At 42.2% G+C, this 21,990-nt stretch overlaps 2 protein-coding genes and 1 long non-coding RNA gene across 3 annotated transcripts; all 3 read left to right on the plus strand.

The window, feature by feature from the left end:
- The first annotated feature begins 6,140 nt into the window (after window positions 1-6,140).
- LOC133796142 (anthranilate phosphoribosyltransferase, chloroplastic-like) lies at window positions 6,141-7,314 on the plus strand. The gene is made up of 4 exons (XM_062233624.1): window positions 6,141-6,295; window positions 6,573-6,651; window positions 6,899-7,060; window positions 7,148-7,314. Exons 1-4 carry the CDS (start codon window positions 6,141-6,143, stop codon window positions 7,259-7,261), a joined length of 510 nt encoding a protein of 169 aa, XP_062089608.1. The 3' UTR covers window positions 7,262-7,314.
- Window positions 7,315-7,396: 82 nt separating this feature from the next.
- On the plus strand, window positions 7,397-8,684 carry LOC133794421 (uncharacterized). Its single transcript, XR_009875212.1, has 3 exons — window positions 7,397-7,581; window positions 8,450-8,568; window positions 8,655-8,684. It is a non-coding gene; the product is annotated as an uncharacterized LOC133794421 (long non-coding RNA).
- A 3,678-nt stretch (window positions 8,685-12,362) lies between these two features.
- LOC133794422 (clathrin heavy chain 2-like) lies at window positions 12,363-13,944 on the plus strand. The gene is made up of 4 exons (XM_062231646.1): window positions 12,363-12,752; window positions 12,867-12,975; window positions 13,563-13,648; window positions 13,782-13,944. The coding sequence occupies exons 1-4, from the start codon at window positions 12,678-12,680 to the stop codon at window positions 13,836-13,838; spliced, it is 327 nt and encodes a 108-aa protein (XP_062087630.1). The 5' UTR covers window positions 12,363-12,677; the 3' UTR covers window positions 13,839-13,944.
- Window positions 13,945-21,990: the final 8,046 nt, after the last annotated feature.

Raw genomic sequence — 21,990 nt, forward strand, 5'->3', positions numbered from 1 at the left:
ATATAGATGGCCTCGTCGAAGGTAACATCCACTAAGTTATCGACCTCCTCCTTCTCATGACGGGTCGTCTCATGCGGCGCTTTCTCCTGAAGCAGGGAGTCGCCCAGTTCGCAGACTCGGGCTTTCAGGGCCAGGATCTCCTCCTTGTCCAGGGCGGACTGTGCCGCAGCCGTCTCCAAGAGTGTCGCCCTTTCATCGGCGACTTTTGTTTTCCGGGAGAGCTCCTCTTCCAGCCCAACCTTGGCACGGCCAATCTCCTCGCGCTCCGCCTTCAGGCGGGCCACTTCTTCCTGAAGATGGGCCGTTTCCTGGCTGAGGGTCTCCTTGATGGCCTCCCTCTGGTTCACGGCCGCCTCCAGCTCCAGCTTGGCCGTCTCCATCTTTATGGCAAGCTCGGCTACTAGATCGACACTCCTCTGGGACAGTAAATCAACCTGGAGCAAAGACAAGTTAGAAAATAAAACCACCAAGAAATGACGGAAGGAATATAAGTGAGGTGAACATTACCGCGGTGGCCTGGTGGTGGAGAGCCTGAGAGATGAACAGCATGTCCGGGTTGGCTATCGTGGCATACCTCTTCAGCTGAAGGTTGGACATAGTGCTCCCAACCTGATCCAGCAAATCAGCAGCCATGGGGGCGATGTCCTGGCCCAGCTTGGGGCGGAAGCCCACCTCGGCAGCTAGCCGGTCCACGATCGGCTGGGGAGCGCTGAACTCGGCAGGACGGTCCGAGAACTCGACCTGACAACGGATTGTCAGGGCCTTGTAAGCGTCGTCCCTCCAGCACTGGTCGTTTTCCCAGGTCCAGTTGATCAGCTGGGACTGTTCGTCCCGCAGGGCGGACTCCCCCTCCTCGAGAAGAGTTGGGCGGAGGGGAAGGACAGGCGGAGTAGGGATATCCTTTGCGGTTAGCCGACTCTCCCCATGCGACTCCTCAGCTGTTTCCGACCGCGTCGTCTGGGGCCTCTTCCCGAGGTTGCCTTCCCCGGCGTCGATTTCCGGGCCCCTCTTTCATGAGCTCCGGCTGACGGCTTCGCCTGCTTCCAAGTCAATCACCGGGGGCTGGTCCGAAGAGACGTAGGCGGCCGGCTCCACGGCCTGGAAGGGAACCACGGCCAGGGCCTCGCCTGGAAAGGGCACTATCCTGGGTGTTTCACTGGTGGGGAGGGGCTCCGTGCCCGCCACAACGTTTGACCTCCTGGCCGCCTTCTTGGCCGACCGTTCCTTGATGAGTCTCCTCATCTCGCTGGCCGGATTAGACATGTCGGAATCCTCTGCAAAAGTATAGGAGAAAGGAGTTAGGACGATAAGTGAAATAGATGAAAATACACAATAAAAAACGGCCTGAGATGAACCCTCATCTAAGCCCCGGGCGAGACTCAGTTCCCTTAAAGAAAACGCGTGATTCCGATCTCCTGCATCGTCCGGGGTCAGGAACCCCCCGTATTGGAGGAACCCGGACAGGAACATTAGGACCTCTGATCCCACAGAGACAGGAGATGAAGGCCTCATCTCCCCGTCAGCCCCAAACGCGGGGCCCAGCGGTCCTAGCCTATCCCTAGCTAAGTCCCCGATTTGGGGAGCGTAAGTTAAGATTAGTGGGGAGTTACCTCGCCCCAATACGCTAGCCCCGGGTGTCCCGGCGTTTGGTAGGGCGTCTTCGAAAAGCTCCGTCAGCTCTCCTGAGGTGGCTGCTTCGGCCGAAAACTGGTTCTTCTTACGCTGGGCTGCGGTGGCCCGCGCCGCTCTCACTACCTCGGCGATGTGCTCGAGGGCCAACTGTTCCCGGACATCAGCCTCCTTCTTGCAGGGAATGCCCCGGAGGCTCGAGACAACAATGGTCTGGGTGGCCGCGAGCAACCCTATTAGCCGGAGGTTGGCATCATTAACATAGCCCCCAACGTCCAGCTCCTCCGCGGTCAGCTTGGCATAGAACCTCCTCCTTTCCAGGAGGAACTCGATAAAGGGGGTTTGAATGAAGGGACCTGCGACCCGGAAGATACAATAAGAGGTGGAAGCAAAAAATGAATAAAAGAGAGGGTCCGGAAGAATACTTACCCACTCGCTGGAAGTCCAGCAGCAGTGTGGGGTTCTTGTCAATAAGGAACCCGGATGTCATGAACCAGTAATGCCTGACATCCGGAGGGTGCCTCCAGGTGCTGGTAGGAGTAGAATAGCCGCTCCACGGCTGCAGCCTGTAGAAGCCGTCCAGGCTCTTGTTTTTGACGTTGACTTGCGGCACCAACTTGTAGAAATACAAGACTTCCGCAGGAGTAGGCTCCGCGATCTCCCTCGTGACACAGAACACCTTCCACCCAGCAAGCAGGCGGTACGCTTGCGGCAACAGTTGGAATGGTGCGATCCCCACATACGTCAGGAATCGCACGAAATAGTCATGAAGCGGGAGCGTAGCTCCCGCGCTGATATGGCTGGTGCTCCAGGCCCCGAATCCATCTACCGACGTGTGCGCCCGTTCCTCTAGCCTGGCCATGCGATTGTGGAAGAGGCCCAAAGTTGATTCGATGCCCAGTCGTGTCCCCAGGAGCAGCATCATCCGATAGTTCCGGAATGAGTTGGCCGTTACGTCTATTTCCCACCTGTTTCCTGTGGGCGTCTTGGTTCCGGGAACGACTACAGGGGCCCTATTGACCTCTTCTTCAGGGTGGAGTGTAACGTCCGTGGTCATAACTAATGATCTGGGAACAAAGAAAGTAAGACCAAGCAGTTAGTACCTAAACCCAAAAAAGTCGGTCAAGGTACAGGGAGTCTCCTAAGGACTGCTTGGAGTCCCGTCGGATCAGGCCTGGGACCCCGAAAAGCCGCGGGATCCTAATTGGGAGAGGGCTACTAAGGTCTACCCCTTGTCAGGGAAGCATCCGAGTACGGTGCTACCCATCCCAGGCAGCCTTCCTAGCGGATCCTAAAGCCCAGAGCCTAGACGCATACATCTAGAGAGCATAAGTTCACAAGGTTGGTAACTGAGGTAAAAAAGACTTACTGTGTTGTGTCGACCGTTGATGCTTGTGGTTGTCCGACCGTAAGGATGGCAGAACCTCATTCTTGAAGTAGCACAACCGATACAGTAGTTCGTCAATGGGACAAACCCGAGAAGCGCCGTCAGGTTGAAGAGCGAAGGTCGGGACTCTGGGAAACAGGCGGCGGCGCAGAACTAGCAGGCGACGGAGTATTTCGTCGGCGAGGTCGGACATGCAAAGCCTCAACAAGCGTTCGGGTTTTTCTTAAGCTGGTTCAAAGATGGGGGTATTTATACCGGCCCCTAAATTCTAGCCCACGATCCAACGGTCAGGTGCCTCTTCATCTGACGATCAAGGATCGCGTAGGGGGCATTTATGAGTCCTTGTGGTCTGGATCCTCGACGTCTCAAATCCGACGGCCCAGGAGTGGCAGATGCCAAAAGACGCCCCATCCTACGGTCCACCTCGTTCCAGAGACATTAATGATGAATCCCCCCATGCGGATGTGACGCCTCGTGACATGCACTGACACCCTAGTCTAGGCCTAGCGGCCCTTGGGAGGCCTAGGCGACTCTTCAACGCCCTTGCAGCAATCACATGGCAACACGTGTGTCGTTTTCTTGAAGCAGGCCAAAGGTAAACGTCCCCGGATCACGGTAAACGATCCGGGCTAAGAAACCTGCCAATGCCACGGCCTTTCGGCCAAGCCTCCTAGCTCGGGCAGGAACTGGGGAGACGACTTGGTGAGCGCCGCTAGGGTGATGCAACCCTCCTCCCGGCAAGCCCGGGTGAAGGCTTAGGGGGTAAATGTTATCCCCATTTCCTGCAGGGGGTTTGGGCCTTTGCCCTGGCCCACGGTCAGAGGACCAGATCGGCGTATGGGCCCGGCCCAGGGTCCCTGGGTTTGAGTATTGCCCAAGGGGACTAGTCCGGACCAGGGACCCCAGACTGGGCCCATTGGAGGGGTCCGGGACGTCCCTCCGGGTTCGTCCTCAGCAAGAACGGTCCTGGCGATGGCCAGAGCGCCTGGACCGTCGCGGCCTACGCATTCTTGTCCCGGACCCTGGTGTGGTCCAGGCCTATGGTAAACGGAGCGGGCCAAAGGTAAACGGACCTGGATCATCCCCTCCCCGGGTGAAGGGCCAAGCGTCCAGGATCCTGAAGCCGCCTCATTTCGCGTGGGCATTGTCCCCCACTTTTCGCCTGCAGAAAGGGTCGCCTCGGGATTGCTCACTGATGTGTCAGGACTGCGCAGCCAAGTACCCTGACCGGTCTTGTCTCCTGAATCAGCCTCATGACTCGAAGTGGTCAGAGCCAAAGTGCCGTTTTGTCGGGCGAAGCTTGTATCTCAGGTCAGCCAATTGGGACTTAGCTGGTTTGAATTTTGTGTATTGTATATCTCTTTGTATTGGGCCTCCACTAGAAAGGCCCCTTGCACTCATTTCTCTGATGGGCCCGGGTCGGATCCGGCCCAGACCCGGTATTCCCCTCAGCTTATAAATATATGCTGTAGAACAACGTAAAGGGGGGTCCCAAAAAGAAAGAAGGCAGAAACTCTATTCAGATACAGCTAGAAAACTCCATTGTATAAGCTTCTAGCTCTAATATATAGACTCGTAGACTAAGGCTAGTTAACGCCCCAACCACGTAAAAACCCCGTGTCGATCTTCTACTCTCATTATTATTATTACCAGCAAATATTGTTCATTAATAGAGTTGCCGAAAATCTCGGTTAACAATATGAAATTTGGATAAGAGCGCGAGAAATGAAGAAGACTCTTGTCGAAGATAATTTGGACAAAAAAATTGAAGAAAGAGTTGTAAGTTTAAAGCAAAGTAGGAATTTTTTTTAAGTGTTGTTACAAGTTACTAATTTAATCTATCATTGGTTTGTTTCGTAGAATGAACTAAATGACAAAGTTACTAGTAGTCAAATTGTTGCCAAGGGTCGGGAGGACATCTTGCCAATCCAACAAGAATAGTTAAGCTGATTGATGACTTAAATTTATTAGTAAGACTATTTTGTTTATACATACCTTTAGTTTTATGTGAATGTATATATAAATGTTTAGGCTATTTTACTTAATTACAATTATGTGAATATATATATATGAATGATTTGGTTATTCTACTTAACAATTATGTGAATGTATAAATATTTAATTTTATAAGAATTTTAATTCTAAGTGTATAAATTTAGTGATTTTTATTTCTGTTATAAATTAAATGAAAATAAACCAATTCCAATTGTAAATATATATATATAATTCATATAATTAGACTCTTTAAAAAAAATAGGGCAAAAATATATATATATATATAAAAACAGAATTGGGCCATTTAAAAATAATTATAAATAATTATTAAAATAAATGGGGGGGGGGGGGGGGGGTGTTCTACTTTGGTTATTATGTAAAAACTGAAGTAGAATCCCCACTTTCTACTTCGGTTTTGACATAATAACCGAAGTAGAAAGCCTATATTTTACTTCAGTTTTTAACTGCTTTTTACTTCGCTCCGAACTACTGCGATTGCAAATTTTAGCGAAAACCGAAGTAAATCCAGCTTAAAAACCGAAGTAAAAGCCATTTTTTCTTGTTGTGCATAGGTTTTTACGTAGTTCAGCTTATGAATTAACCATAGTCCATGAGTCACTTGTATTTAGAAAGTGATGAGATTGCAAATGTCAAGGCACTACACCAAAAGCAACTTTCCACAACATATAATTATAAGTCTTTTGAAAATGTATTATTATATACACTATGTAAATAGTGGTAAAGTAATAGAAATAAAATATTAAAAAAAAACCAGCCTACCCCCCGATACCTTTTTTCCCATTCTCCTCTCGTCTCTTTCTCTTCCCTTCGCCCTAGCCGCCACTCCCGTAACCACCATCATCCTCAGCTCCGACTACCTAACCACCATCCTCACAACCCTTTTTCTTCAAGCCAAGCTCCAAATCTCAGACACCTGTGAACCCAACCCCCAACCAAGTGACCCCAGGTGCGAGCCCACCTTTGCGTGGCTTCGACCCAGTCCGACTTCCATTCGCGGGACACCACTAGGCGCGATTCTGCACCCGTTCCGCTGTAGAGCCCTGAGTGTGCACCAAGCGAGGGCCTAGATTGCACAAGCCCAGGCATGAAGAGTGAGAGAGCAACAAGAATGGCGAAATTAGAGGGCTTTCAAGGACTTCCAATTCCATCTCTACCAGGGATTCCAAATGGACAACATAAACGCAACAATTTATGGGGTTTCATTTTCTTCCCTAATTTCCTTTTCAATCAAAATCGACAGAGGAAATTAATGGGTTTCAATCGGTAGAGATCATTTGTTTAATTTTGGCTTCCTTGAGTCTTGAAATGGTACTCTACTCTCACAATTAACTTCATTCTAAATTTTTATAATTTAGCAAAATGTGTTATTGAAATTTGTTGAATTTAGCATCTCATGTGGTAACAGTTCAAGCTTCTATATCTTCATACATTATAATTAGCTATATTATTATTCATTTTGATGGACGTTGAGAGCCAAAGGAGAGACTTTCGAGGAGATGAGGCTTTGCAATTTTGGCACCACAAGCTGCAGCTAATTAATTTTGCTGAATGGTGCCGATGAGGCTTTGATTAGTGCTTTTCTTTTGTTACTGAGAGCCAAAGGAGAGACTTTCGAGGAAGTAAGGCTCCTTTATTCATATCAATGTGAATTTATTTACACTAGATAACTTAGTTTGTCCAGCCATGATTTTAGACTGTTGAAAGTCTTATTACCATGTTGTTTGGATAGAAAGAACTGATATCAATGCAATTGATTATTTTCTAAGAAATTTTGATAGGTTGTAGTTTCTCTACTGAAGAATTTTTGGGGGTATGTTTCGAGGAAATAAGTAAAGAAATGACTTATGGATTTTAGTGGTTAAATAGATTATGGGGCTTGCGAGGGCGATGATCAAGCATAGTTTAGAAGTAGAGGGCTTACTTGATGCAGTGGGCATTGTTGGAACAGGTGGTGATGGAGCAAACACAGTTAACATTTCGACTGGAGCTTCAATACTTGCTGCAGCTTGTGGTGCCAAAATTGCAAAGGTGGCATCAATTGTATTGATTACTTGACATGAATGTGATCCCATATTGTAAATTGTTAGAGCTAAACGTGTTTTTTTTCCCTTTAAGCAAGGAAATCGTTCAAGTTCTTCGGCATGTGGAAGTGTCGATGTATTAGAAGAGTTGGGGATAGTTATCGACCTGGAACTTGAGGTTGGTGCTGTAAATTTCTGTTTTAGATGAATAAGCTGGTAGATTAATAAGATGCTAAACCAATTTCAAATTTGTCAATGTCTTTGTCAGCAAAAACTTCTCATCTTGTAAGAGTGTAACTGAACTTATTATCATATGGTCAATTTATCTCCTGATAACAGGGAGTTTCAAGCTGTGTGAAAGAAGCAAGCATTGGATTTATGATGGCTCCAACATATAATCCAGCAATGAAGGTTGTCCGCTCAATCCGGAAAAAGCTGAAAGTAAAAACTGTATTTAATATATTGGGCCCTATGTTAAACCCATCAAGAGTACCATATGCTATTGTGGGTGTCTATGCAGAAGATTTGGTAAGTTTTTTGTCAGATTTTTATAATTTTAAACTTTACTTCTACCTGTTTTGTTGAATTGTGGTCTACATATGATGTTCATGGTGACTAGCAAATATGACTAGCATATCTAAGGCTTTTACATAAATGATGATGGAATCGTTTGTAAAACAAAAAAGATAAAGTCCACATAGGAACAAACAATAAAGATCTGAATCCCTTTTTCATTTGTGACTTGTGATACTCTCTATCATCTAGCTTAGTCTTCTCTAATTTTAGTGTAAATCGTAAGGACCCATCTAGCTGCGTGGAACAAGTTTAACTAATGAAAACAAGGTGTTTATTTTATTTTATAATGTCTATCCTTTAATGCAAATAGATTGAATGGCTTATAAATTCTATATCACTATGCTTTGCATGTAATTCACATTAAAAAAACTCTTTGACAAGCATAATCTTTTAATATCTTGTTTCATGTTTCTGTGGTTCATTGAATAGGTTTTGAATATGGCTAAAGCATTGCATCAATTTGGCATGAAACGGGCATTAGTTGTTCACTCAGAGGGCTTGGATTAGATGAGCCCCCTTGGTAATGCGTGTAGTAGTTGGAAAGTTTTGACTTCCATAAGCTAATTTTTTTATATACAAGTTTCAGCGTACATAATCTTCAAAACTACTCATAAGTTATTTGACACAGGACCTAGGCTAATCCTTGATGTTACACCAGAAAAGATTGAGAAATTCTCATTTGATCCATGTGAGAAACTCGTCGCTAGTTTTTAATTTGTTTTCTTTTCTGTTCAAGGAAATATGCCCTTTAGGCTACCAAGATGGAATTTCAGATATTATATTGCCACTTCAATCTGCTAACAAATCGCTGATTATGCAGTGGACTTTGGGATTCCTCAGTGTACCCTGGATGACTTGCGAGGTGGAGGCCCAGAGTATAATGCCGAGGCACTAAAGGGTGTATTGTCAGGGGAGAAACGTTCAATTGCAGATGCATTTGTAAGTATCTCCTTAATTCTTATGACAAAGCACTAGTGCCTTAAGTTTTTTTGAGAACATAATTCATGCCAAAAACATTGGATCAGATCTTAAATGCAGCAGCAGCGCTCTTGGTTGGGACGGGGAGGCTAGCCTGAGTTGTTGTATTTTTTCTTTGTTGATATTTTGTATTGCATATGGTGTTGTTTCTTCTGGTTGCAATGTTGTGATTAAGGTAAACGAGAGACTAAAATTGCTAGTGGCAAAAACACTTCAGTAAAAATAAACAGTTTTGAGGAACAGGTAATAGTAGATCTTTCATTTATCATACCAATTTTGATGCAGCTTGAATGTGTATTTAGGCTTTTATTTAATAAGTATTTTAGGTTGACTTTATGAGTACTAGGAATTACTTTCTTTTACCATTCTCTGTTTCTCAGATCTAATGCACATTAGATGTTTGAGAAAATGCCTCAAACAACTAGACAATGTTTGATCTTGGCATGAAAGTAAACTATTTCTCTCTCTGGTTAGCTATAATTAATGTTATTTTTAACTGTATGGGAAAACCTTTGTAATTGAATTTGAAGAATGAGTATATGATAGTCTTAGACAATGTTGAGGTATGTGTGTTTCATATGAATTGTGTATTTGATTTATAATTCTCAAAATGCTTTGTATATGTTTTCTTGAGTCGATTTCAAGTAATTCATATTTTTGTGTTTGAATATGTTTCTTTTAGTGGTTCTTCATTTATCATACCTAACTTTGCTACTTGTAAGAGCATGCCATTTTTCTCTTGATGTTATAGCTAAGCATTGAATTTGAAGTTTTTTGAGGTACTTACTACCATGTTGCTATTCTATCATCATGACCGGGGACAAAAAAGAAAGTAAGGTAATCCTAGTGATGACTAAGTGATTATAATGCATTTATATAGTAAATACAATAGGTGCACAAGACACATGTCAAAATATAAATCAATGCTATATAAAAAATGGCACATAAGAATAAATATGCAACAAACCTTATGGCATTTATGGGATTTGTTGTAATGTTAGATTAGTTATTTCCATATTTAGTAAGCTCACTTAGTTTGTTTACTAGAAAAGGTGTACATAAAAGCTTCGACTCTCATTGATAACGAATGGTAATAATGTTGTATGACTAATGTTGTTTTTCTTTCTTTCTTTCCTTTCTATTGAAAATTGAACAATATATATTCTTTCATTTCTATTGAAAATTGTGCATGAATATACTGTTTTTCGATGTCTGCATATTGTAGGACCTTGATCAAGACTCCAAATGCAGCTCGCCGATAGGGCTATGGACGGGGTTGGAGGGCTCGGTCTTGCGGAGGGTCGTGGATGGCTCGGTCTCACAGAGAGGTCGTGGGTCGAAACTTAAAAAACTTGCAAAGCAGGAAAACCTCGCTGAACCCATTATTTTCATGTTGCTGGTATGTTCTATAAATTTATGGTTGTCTTTGTTCGTGTGATATCTAAATAAACACTAGTGTGAAAAGTACAAAGTGCATTTGATTAAATATTTGCACTCTAGTCATGTTGACTATGATATACGAAATGGGGAGTCTTATGCAGGATTTAATCAATACTTAGAGTTCTCAACTGTAACTTTAATGAAATTTATTTGGAAAAAAAAAAGATGAATTTTTTAGCTGCTGTTTTCAATTTTGATCCACTTAGAGAAAACCTAAATATTGAATTCTTATAACTGTTTGTTGGAGTTTGCATATCCTGTTATTACTTTGTATACGATTTTCTCTTTTTATTAAAGTTACTCTCTTGCATCTCTTGTTTACAATCAACTTTTTTTTTATATCTCTTCCCTTAGAACATCAGGCAATATATATAATAATCACTTAGTATGCCTAGTACATTTCTTATAATCCTATTAGACATATATTCAGCCAATAATAATAGGCCTAATTAGTAACTAGTTCTTTTTATTTTTTCTGGAATAATTAAACCTCAGAGAATGCCTAATATTCCTATCATCTATCTTGTTATAAGTAGTTGTGTGTTACGATAAAACTTTGTTATTGCACTAGTTATTTGTCACTCACTGAATTAGCTTACATAACTAACTCTTGAACTCTCTTTAAACATTCTTCACAGTTTCTACTTTATCATGCCATTAATAGAAGATTTATTTAATTCTTCCTGCTGAAAATTACAATGTCCAAGTAATGCTTGAACTTTGAGAGAGTTGGAGATTTTTCAGCATAAATCTCTGTTGTATGAACTTACTTGTGTCAATATGATCTTCTGCTTTAGTGGCAGCTATGATTATGGCAGTGAAAACATTTGATAACTACTGAATTTAAATTGGATTGATTCTCAGATTGAAGATTGCATTCACCAGTTTTAACTTGTTCCTGAATTTTGGTTTTAGTCTCTCTAGCTCTTAATTTCCATCTCTCAGAACTATAGTACTAAATTTCTAATTTAGATTATTTAGGAACCAGTTGAAATGATAGTAGAATTCTTCTATGGTGTATAATTTCATTAAACTTCTGTTCATGAAGAAGTTTATCAAAATTATACACCATAGAAGTTTAGCAAGCCATGACAGTAGAATGAGCAAAAAAAATTAAAAATGCAGTATTATATTAAACAAAGAAAGCTGATAATGATAGTTATGTAATGCTCACCTTGATAAAGCAGGGCTGAGTTCTAATACTTTCATCTTAATACAATTGATAATTATCTATTTAAGGTTAAACAATATTTTCTATGATATTCTTTCTTCTACCAATGAGTTTGAATAATACAATTTGGCTTGCTAAATGAGTACTAGAAGGCTAGAAGTCAGCATCTTTAGGTGTAGAGTTTTCAACCAATTTCATATGCTAGATAACTATTTATAATCAGTGTCTTTGAAGGTTTATGCAAGACAGTGTTAAGTACTAGGAAAGCTTTGAGTACACAATTTCAATCATTATGTCTAAATACAATAGATTACACTATTGCGGAATCTTTGAGATTTAATTTAAACAATTTAATTTTTTTTATTTTGTCGTTCTGTAATGCTTTATATGCATTTTTGCATTGTTCTATTGCAGAATCTTTGAGATTTTGTCTAAACTTGTTGTGATGTGCTTTATAAGTGTATCCCACAGTTTGCTTGTTACTTAATCAACTTTAAGCTCATTTTGTGTTCTCTGTATGTTCGTCACAGTCAATTCATTGTCTTTATACAGATGAAATGTTACTGTCTATGCCTCCTGACTTATTCTTTTCAAGTTGAATTTTTTAGTGTGTGTGGTGTTATCTTTACTTAGATGTGGCTGTATTTTTTTAGTTAAACTAGGTGAAATTGCATTTAGAGTTTGACTCACTCATTGTCATTATACCTGATATAAATTTGATTGCTTTGAGTTTTTTTTTTTCTTTTAACAATACTTACTTTAAATTTGGTTACTTGAGTTTTTGTTTGTTTTATTTCTTACTATTTTGGGCTACTGTTCTATCATATACAATAGACCTCAGTATATCATTGCTCAATTGAAGGTTTGTCACTTTATTATTATTATTAAACTTCTCTTCTAGCCTGTTTTGTTTTACAATACAATTACTTTTGTTTTAAAAATTTGGGCGGTATGTGCACTATATCTTCCTTGTAGGTGAGACTGAACCTGTGAAGATGTTCGAAAGAACTGCTAATCTGGCAAACAATCAGATAATAAAATATCGATGTGACCATTCTGAAAAGTAGTTGGTTTTGATTGGAATTGCCACTGGTGTTCCTGAGGTATGTTCTTATATATTGTAACATCATTTAGTAGATTGATACTCATATGCAGATATGCTTTATGTATAGATTTTTCATAGGGAAATCCTCATCAAGCCAATATATTTGATGATCTTGGTATTTATATGTTACATTTGTAATGATGTAATCCATGTAGTTGGAATAGAAGGGACTGCTTCTCCTGTAACTAGTTAGTGCCAAAGAGCCTTGTCCAAATGGTCCTTTTGAATTTTCCTGTAACATGCTTTAATACCTTATTGATTGCTTGGCAGACTCTGAGCTTTAATTGTCCTATTTCTTGTACTTGATTTATTTCTCTGCTCTGTTTGCAGAGGAAAAATCTGGTCAAAGGGAATATGCAACTCTTTTCAGTGGAACAAAAGAGAAGTCAAGGTCTGGAAGCTCATGCTGCTGCTTTTGCACAATTTAAAGTGTGTAAATTAACTTCTCCCTCTCTTTATCTCTCTTAATTCTCTTGTTTTTTATCGCACTTTGTATGCATATCATATATGCATATTTGTTGATTGATTGTCGAATTTATACAGGTTCCAGGGAATGAGAATCCTTCTACTCTCATTTCCTTTGCAACAAAGAGTTTTAATGTTGGCCAAATTACATCAAAGCTGCATGTTATAGATCTTGGTGCCCAACCAGGTTTGCTTAGTATTATTTAATTCACGTCGTTTATTAAAAAAGACAAAAATGTTTGATAGGTCTAGAATCTTAATCAGAAATTTATTCCTTTCTTTCTGTCTTGATGAATAATTTTTACATCCTTTTTTTGGGAGAGTGCTCTTATGCATGGAGTGATTTGAAAACATCTTCTTGTTTGATGTTTCCTTTTGTGGTTTGGTTTAAGCTATTATGGTATGCATGTGGAGGACTGATTATAGAGGCTTGGGCATGTCTAGTTTCATCCTCTACTTATAAAATCCAGTCTTTCTTACTTTATTTGTGCCCTCCTAGATAGATGTTAAAACTAGTGACATGTGACTATTTTACTGCTTGGCTATTCATGCATTTTTCTATTGAAATATGTTTTACTGTACATTGGCTTTAAGGTCTGTTAACTATTTTTTGCACTTTGGAATTGGCACAAATGGGAATCTTCAATTTGTTGTGTTTTGATTATTTAAAAATTTGCCAAGAGTTTCTTTTCTTGATAGGCTTGTTTGATTTTTCTATAAATTTTTTGGTTTCCCTTGTTCTTTCTATTGATATTTTTTTTCTTTATGCTCTAGGCGGTGTGTTTTGCTTTAATGGGCATTGGCAGCTCATTTCATGCTCAAGAAACTACTGTGAGTGGGAAATTGGAGAGTCGAGTGTGGTAAATACTGTTCTTTTCCTGTGTACTGTGTTATGTTTGGGGTCATCTGGGACATGTTACTTTCTGATTCTTTTGAGATCTGCACGTAAAAGCCTCAACTTATCTGTTTGCATACATTTGTTGAAAACATCAGGTTCTGGCCTTTGGGTACTGTGTGACTTCAGGCCATCAACTACAGAGGTTAACATAACAATAAAGCTTTTACTTGTGTTGCTTCTCTCGACAGTGGAGTTTTGTTGTCTCAGTTCATGTTTTGGTGGCATGACAGACATGGAATATGTCGAGGACGTGGCTAATATTTCTAATGTGTCTGGGATTACTACCCACTCTTTGCAACTGTACAATCATTACTGACCACTAGACCCTCTCCCTGCAACTATACAGTCATTGCAACGGTTGTTTTTTAATTTGGCAAATAGTAGGAGCTTAAGGATAAATGTACTGTCAGGGGAGAATATTTTGTGCTGAAAGTAGTAACTTTTCAATATGTTGAATATTTAAGAATACTTGTGTAACGACCCAAATTTGCTAATCGGGCTTAGGGCCTTGATTAGTGTGCCTGGAGGGCAATAAATGATTTAATATGCTAATGTGTGGATTTATGTGAATATATGATAATGATGCATGTTTAGTTGAGTTAAATGTGCATGTGGGCCCCGACTGGATATTAGGGGTATAAATGTGATAAATGCGATATATATATGTGATATGACTGTGCAGCTCGATCCGAGACAGTCCTGGGGAGCGGGTAGCCTGAAAGTCACGACAGGGTTAGGATTCTGACTCGGGGCGAGTCGAGGGGTAATTTGGGTATTAGATGTGTCATGGGGTTACCGGGTCATGGAAATAAATATTTGGAGATATATTTGAGGATAGAATGTCTAGGAGGGGACATTGGGGAAATTTACCATTTTTGCCCCTCGGGGACATTTTGGTACCCCGAGCCTTAAGGTAACCTTAAAGTTTAAGCTGAATAAAACAAAACTGGGAATTGTTTGGAATACTTAGGAACCAACTTACATATTCCCTTCCCAGCTGAGGATAGTTTCTAAACTCCCTTTTCTCTACTCTCTAAGACTAACTCAAGGAAATAGGCAAGGGAAGGAAGATAGTCAAGAACTAAGGATTGAGACTGAGCTTAGGAGACTCCAATCAGAAAACCAGGGCTTGAAGGTTGAGGAATTGAAGCTGGAACTTAGAGGAAATAACTCTGAATCAAAACACAGCAAAGGTAAGATCTAACTATGGGAATTATGCTTGTATTTCAGTTAAGTTTTTAGGTTATGCATGTGGGTAGAATCTGATATGTTCTTGGGAGTTTTAGTTGAGTTTTGGAGTAGATTTTGATGGGTTATGATGTTGAAACTGGGCTAGAATATTGGTGTTGATTGTCTGGAACTGTTAGCTTGATTGTAGGATGAATTGATTTGAAGAAAATGCAGGAGAAAGATGAAAATTCTGGGTTTGGAGGTGAGGGCCGCAGCCCTAGGATGGGCGCGCTGCGGCCCGTGTGCGCGCGCGGTCATGGGAGGTTGAGAAGTTCATGCGCGCCGCGGCCCGTGTGTGTGTCAGTGGGAAGCTAGCCTCTGTTTCGAGGCTAGCCGTAGTGCTTGAGGGTAGGGCCACGACTCTTAGTGCCAGATTGTGTTTTTAAGGGTGTTTAGGCTTGGGAACTCAATGGTTATGGCTCGGGATGGATTTTATCACCCGGATTGATAGAATTCAAAGTCCCAGAGGTTAGGGTTATGGCTCAAAGTTTTTTACCGGATTAGAACTTGATGGATGGATATTGTTAATGTGTTGTGACTAGGGTTTCGGCGGGGCTCAAGTTAGAGGACTGTGCTTGAGACATCGGCGCTCGGAGAGCTCGGGACTCAGGTAAGAAAACCCTTGTTCCCATAGAGCTGCGAGGCGTAGTCCTTTAACTGAATTTGCTAGAATTATGTACTTGCTTGCTATGCTATGAATGTTATTATGTGAATGTTCGGCAAGAGCCGGGAACGGAAAAGGGTCGGGAACGGCGTTAGGCACGTTGAGTACGAGGCCGAGTTCGACAAGGGGTCAGGAGCAGCATTGAGCAGGTGGAGTGCGAGTTGCCAGGGCGAGTCCCTAAAGGATACCTGAGATATCCTCACGGTATGGATCGCGAACCCAGGTCTTGGTAAACGCTTGGGACGGCTAGGCCCTATGTGTTGTTCCCATTGGTGGCCTGTTTATGTGCTTGATATATGTGTTACATATGTTATCTATTTGTGGGTTTTCTTGCTGGGCTTCAGCTCACAGATGCTCTGTGGTGCAAGTAAGGGTAAGGAGAAAGCCAACCGACCATGAGTGTAATAGGCGTGAGGCGGCGTGTACATGTTTGGCCAGCCTAGCTGCCACAGCCAGTGGATTTTGGGAGATGTTTGTAAATAAACCTAGATTTTTTCGTTTAGTCGACTTGGTTCAATTTATATGTTGTAAATGTTTCTAAAATGTATTTTGGGATCCCACGTGTAAAATTTTTATGATTTTCTATGGAAATTATTATTTCTAAAGTTTTTCCTCTGTTTATGGCTTAACTACACTATTTGACCTAAAACCTCGATTAGCGAGTTGAAAGCACGTTTTTAAACTCACTTAGTAACGGCTCTAAGGAAGTAGGGCGTTACAACTTGGTATCAGAGCGAGCGAAGGTTATTTGTTCTGGAGATTGACCAAACATGTACACTCACTGTCAGTGACAGGCTCAACTCAGGGTTGGTTGGTAAGATTGGCTAATATGTTTGAATATGTGTTTGAATGCCCTGTTGGCCTGCTTATCTTATATAGAGCATGATGAATGAGTTAACATATGCATGTTGCTAGGGCATGGCCCATTGTGTGTTATATGTTATATGAGTTATTATTTGTGGATGACTGATGTGTTTGGGAGGTGGTTTTGGATGTTGTTATCATGCTTGATGAACAGCGTTGTTGGTTGCAGGCATATTTGTTGAGATGCCTCGACAATCATCTAGACTCCGCGGCAGTAGAGTCGAGGATGACAACCAGGGTCAGGACCCTCCACCTGCCCCACAGAATTGGCAAGAGATGTTTGCTGAGATGGAAGCAAGACTACAGCGAACAGAGGAAGAGTTGCGACAATTGAGGCAGCAGGCCTCGCCTCAGGTTACTGAGCTACCAGTGCAGCAGGTTGCAGCGTCAGTGGCAGTGCAGTTTGTTGAGGAGAATAAGTGGGAACCTTTGTATGAGAGGTTCAGGAAGCAGCATCCCCCCACCTTCGAGGGTGGATCAGACCCGCTGCAGGCAGAGCAGTGGATGAATATGATTTCCTCAATTCTGGATTTTATGAGAGTTCGGGGGAATGAGAGGGTAGCTTGTGCTAGCTACATGTTTAGAGGGGATGCCCGCATCTGGTGGGATGTGGTGGTTCAAAGAAGGGATGTATCAGTTTTGACCTGGGAGGAATTCAGAAATTTGTTTAATGAGAAGTACTATAGTGTGCAAGTTCGAGTTGTGAAGGTTGATGAGTTTATCAACCTGACTTAGAATCGAACGACAGTGACAGAATATGCTATAAAGTTTGATAGATTGGCGAAGTTTGCGCCTGATTTAGTGCTGACTGATGCTGCAAGAAGGGATAGGTTCGTACGGGGGTTGAATGTTATGATTTCCCGCGATGTGAATATTACCTTGGATCCAGAGACTACCACTTATGGCCAGGTGGTGGACAAGGCCCTTACTGCTGAGAGGGCCAAAGATCAGATTTGGAAGGACAGCGCTGTTAGGCGCGATGCCAGAAGGACAGTGCCTCCTTTTGTTGGGTTCAGTCGTGGTGGTGGTACTAGTGAGAAGAAGAGGAAGGCCCCGGATTTCTTTGTTCCTCCTAGTTCAGATAGGAGGGCACGGGGTGCTTCCATTGGCCGTTCGGGTGGCAGTGACAACTGGAGGAGTTTTCCAGTGTGTCCGCAGTGTAGGCGACAACACCAGGGTGAGTGTAGGATCAGGGCCTTCTTTGTTTGTGGGAGTGCCAGTCATTTGAAGAGGGATTGCCCTCAAGTTAAGAAGGAGGAGCAGAAGCAGAGTGACAGTCTTGCTCCTTCCAGGCTAGCCCCTCAGTTGTGACAGGTCAGATCTCTAGTGCTGGTTCTTTGTATACTGCATTGTTTGATTCAGGGGCTACCCACTCATTTGTATCTGCTAGAGTGATAGATCAGCTTTATAGACCTAGTGGTGTGTGTGCTAGGGGATTTCAGACTTTGTTGCCAACAGGAGAATTGGTAGTCTCTAGGAAATGGATTAGAGCATTGCCAGTAGAGGTAGATGGTAAGGAACTGTCTGTTGATCTGATTGAGCTAGAGATGGATGATTTTGATATGATTTTAGGAATGGATTGGTTATCCAAGTATGGGGCAACGATTGACTACAAGCGCAGAATGGTGACTTTTGAACCAGAAGAGGAGGTACCCTTTGTGTTTATGGGGTCAGTTAGTGGACCATGTGTACCGATGATTTCAGCATTGAGGGCTAGAGACCTGATGCAGGAAGGTTGCATAAGATTCCTAGCGAGCGTTGTGGATACCTCTAGGGTGGTGTCGGTTGGACTAAGTGAGACTAGATTGGTGTGTGAGTTTCCGGATTTGTTTCCAGCGGATCTACCAGGGTTGCCGCCGCAGCGGGAGATTGACTTTGTTATAGAATTAGTACCAAGAGCGGAGCCAGTATCTAGGACGCCTTATAGAATGGCTCCGGTGGAGTTAAAGGAGTTGAAGATTTAGTTGCAGGAGTTACTTGAATTGGGGTTCATCAGACCGAGTTTCTCGCCATGGGGTGCTCAAGTGTTGTTCGTTAAGAAGAAGGATGGATCCCTTAGGATGTGTATTGATTATAGGGAGCTGAACAAGTTAACCATTAAGAACAAGTATCCACTGCCTATGATCGACGATTTATTTGATCAGCTACAGGGAAGAACAGTGTTTTCCAAGATAGATCTCTGATCATGTTACCATCAGTTAAGGATTAAAGAGGAGGACATACCGAAGACCGCTTTCCGAATGAGGTATGGACACTATGAATTCCTAGTTATGTCCTTTGGATTAACCAATGCCCCAACAACTTTTATGGACATGATGAATAGGGTTTTCAAGGATTATCTGGACAAGTTTGTGATTGTATTCATCGATAACATCCTAGTGTACTCCCAGTCAGAGACAGAGCACGAGCAGCATCTGCGGTTAGTTCTACAGCAGTTGAGAGAGCATAAGTTATATGCTAAGTTCAGTACGTGTGAGTTCTGGTTGCCATAAGTTACATTTCTGGGCCATGTCGTTAGTAAGGAGGGGATTCTGGTTGACCCAAGTAAGATTGAGGCGGTCAGAGATTGGCCTAGACCGAGCAATGTTCCTGAAGTGAGAAGCTTTCTGGGTTTAGCAGGGTATTATCGGCGGTTTGTTGAGGGGTTCTCCAGAATAACTACGCCATTGACAGAATTGACAAAGAAGAAGACAATGTATGTCTGGACGAATAGATGTGAGAACAGTTTTAAGGAGTTGAAGCGGCGATTGATCACTGTGCCAGTGCTAAGCTTGCCGACAGAGAATGAAAAGTTTGTGGTTTACTGTGATGCATCCAGACAAGGTTTGGGGTGCGTGCTGATGTAAGCTGGTAAAGTGATAGCCTATGCATTGAGATAGTTGAAGGAATATGAGCAGAGATATCCTACGCATGACCTAGAGTTGGCAGTGGTGGTGTTTGCACTTAAGATTTGGAGGCATTATCTTTATCGTGAGAAGTGCGAGATATACACCGACCATAAGAGCCTAAAGTATTTCTTTACTTGGAAGGATCTGAATATGCGCCAGAGGCGGTGGCTGGAGTTGGTTAAGGATTATGATTGTGATATCCTATACCATCCTGGGAAGGCTAATGTAGTGGTTGATGCATTGAGTCGGAAAGGCCTAGGACAGTTGTTTAGTTCGAGGTAGATATCTGACAAGTTAGCTGAGGAGATGACCAGAGTAGGTATAGAGTTGGTGGTTGGATAGTTGGCCAACATCACTCTTCAGTCTACACTCCTTGAGAGGATCAAGGAAGCGCAAGGGAAAGATTCTCAGTTGAGAGGTCATAGGGAAGGTACCTTAGTCGGAGCAACTAAGGACTTTTCCATTTCAGAGATAGGGTTACTGAAGTACAAGGGTCGGATCTGTGTTCCGATGGATTCTAGTATCCGGCGAGAAATCTTAGATGAATCGCATACCACACCCTATTCTTTGCACCCGAGTACGACGAAGATGTACCAGGACTTGAGAGATCTATATTGATGGTTGGGCATGAAGAGGGATGTGGTGAATTATGTGGCGAAGTGTTTAACTTTCCAACAGGTTAAGGCTGAGCACCAGAGGCCAGCAGGGTTGCTGCAGCCTCTGGCGATCCCAGAATGGAAGTGGGAAGACTGTCATGCTGCCCTGCACCAACCCCACGAACTCATTAACCTTCGCTGCCCTGATGGAAACATTGTAATATTTCTGGCTGAACAAATCCTTGAATCCATCCTAACTCATAGTAGTGACGTCCCTGGTCTGTGATGCCACTTCCCACTAGATGCAGGCATCCTTATCAGCATATATGTGGCATAGGCCACTCTGTCATAACCTTCTATCCTCATGAAGTCCAGTATAGTAGTAATCATAGTCATCCATTGTTCGGCCTTTAGTGGATCAAGTCCTCCCTCAAAAGTTGGGAGATGCTACTTCCTGAACCACTCATACAACGACTTCAAATAGGTGCAGCACTCCCTGATGGAGCCTGTTTTCGTAAAAGATGAATCTGTTCATCTTGGCTCTAAAGTCGCGCTTGCATCTCTACCATAATTTGCTGCCAGTTCTCAGGGGCTGGCGGAGGGTTCTGGCCCTGATCATCATCTCTAGTCTCAGATCTAGTGTCGGCTAGTCGCATAGATTTTCTTGGACGCATAGCTATCCAAGTTAATCTGCAATCAACAGCTCGGCAATCAAACCATGATGACAGGGTAAAAGCTTTTCCAAAATCCACCAATGGAACATAATCAATCACAGGCAATCAAAATATAGGCATTTATTCACATGCACTAGCACTGCTAATAAGCATGCCCCAACATCACCATACAACAATCAGGATATAGACATCCATCCATACATTCATCCATATATACCCGATATGCAATTAATAATTCAAATATTCTCTTACATGCATAGCAATGCTAATAAGAATGCCTCAATATAATCACACAGCAGTCAAGAGCCAGGCTCCATCAGTATTTCATGCTTCATATTAATCCAACAGATAGCAACATTCATAATTCTTTCTAAGCACACAAGTTGTAATGCCCTGGACACAACTTTGATACCAAGTTGTAATGCCCTGGATAGCCAAGACTATTACACTCTACATTTATAAAGGTACAGGACTTGCTAATCAAGTCATTAAGTTGAAAACGTGTCATTAAAGTCGTTAATGAACTAGGGTTTAAAAAGGTTTTGGTCATAAAAGACACATTTCATAATATTAAATGTTTTTGTACAAGGGATCCCAAACGAAACAACGTTTGAAAGTCAGTTTACAAAAATTTCAAGGTATAAACAACTGCTGGCCACTCTAAGGGAAAAATAGGCATTTATGATCCTCCTGTTCCTGTCCTTTCCTCAACCGTGGCGACTGAGCAGCTAGCAATGTACATTCTGCCTTCAGAGCTCTCCGCTCAGGGTTGATCAAGCTTACCCTTGCCTTTACCTACACCACGTAGCACTCGTGAGCCAAGGCCCAGCAAGAAAACATAAAGCTATAACACAAGCAATGATAATAATCATATAACTCTTAAAGCATGTTTATACACTTAGCAATCCCTAATAATCACATAATTCATAGACATACTCATGATTCCATAAGCTAAAACTTATCCACTTAGAAACTTATATACTATAGTTAACAATGACAATCATATCACACAATAATTAGGGTCGACGCCTTTAGGTCGCACCCTTTGTTTACCCCACTGACTCCGGTCTGCTTAAATCGAGCTCAATGAATATTAAGCTGTCCTCAGCTACCAGTGGATGAGTCGCACCCTGTGCGCCAATGTAAACCCCAGCACTCTTAGGCCGTTGGTTTAATATTCTCATGGCATAATACCAACTTTCATAACACATACAAGAATAGGGAACCCTTAGTCCCATAATTAACTCACAACCGGGTGCAGTTTTCTTACCTTTGATTTCCAAATGCTTAGATAACAAAAGATTCCCCCTGAGCACGATACGTTTTCCGAGCCCTAGCTTTTACGTAGTCACAACCAAGATAAGGAATTCCATTAACAATTGTAAAAA

The sequence above is a fragment of the Humulus lupulus genome, chromosome 8 (assembly GCF_963169125.1).
Source record: "Humulus lupulus chromosome 8, drHumLupu1.1, whole genome shotgun sequence".
NCBI classification, from domain to species: domain Eukaryota; kingdom Viridiplantae; phylum Streptophyta; class Magnoliopsida; order Rosales; family Cannabaceae; genus Humulus; species Humulus lupulus.

Bases quoted from the DNA above. Each gene is read 5' to 3' on its own strand.
- LOC133796142 (XM_062233624.1), top strand. From the start codon at position 6,141: ATGGCGAAATTAGAGGGCTTTCAAGGACTTCCAATTCCATCTCTACCA. The intron at 6,652-6,898 runs GTAAGGCTCCTT...GTGGTTAAATAG, and splicing joins AAGGAGAGACTTTCGAGGAA to ATTATGGGGCTTGCGAGGGC. The intron at 7,061-7,147 runs GTGGCATCAATT...TTTCCCTTTAAG, and splicing joins GTGGTGCCAAAATTGCAAAG to CAAGGAAATCGTTCAAGTTC.
- LOC133794422 (XM_062231646.1), top strand. From the start codon at position 12,678: ATGCAACTCTTTTCAGTGGAACAAAAGAGAAGTCAAGGTCTGGAAGCT. The intron at 12,753-12,866 runs GTGTGTAAATTA...GAATTTATACAG, and splicing joins CTGCTTTTGCACAATTTAAA to GTTCCAGGGAATGAGAATCC. The intron at 13,649-13,781 runs GTAAATACTGTT...TGAAAACATCAG, and splicing joins AAATTGGAGAGTCGAGTGTG to GTTCTGGCCTTTGGGTACTG.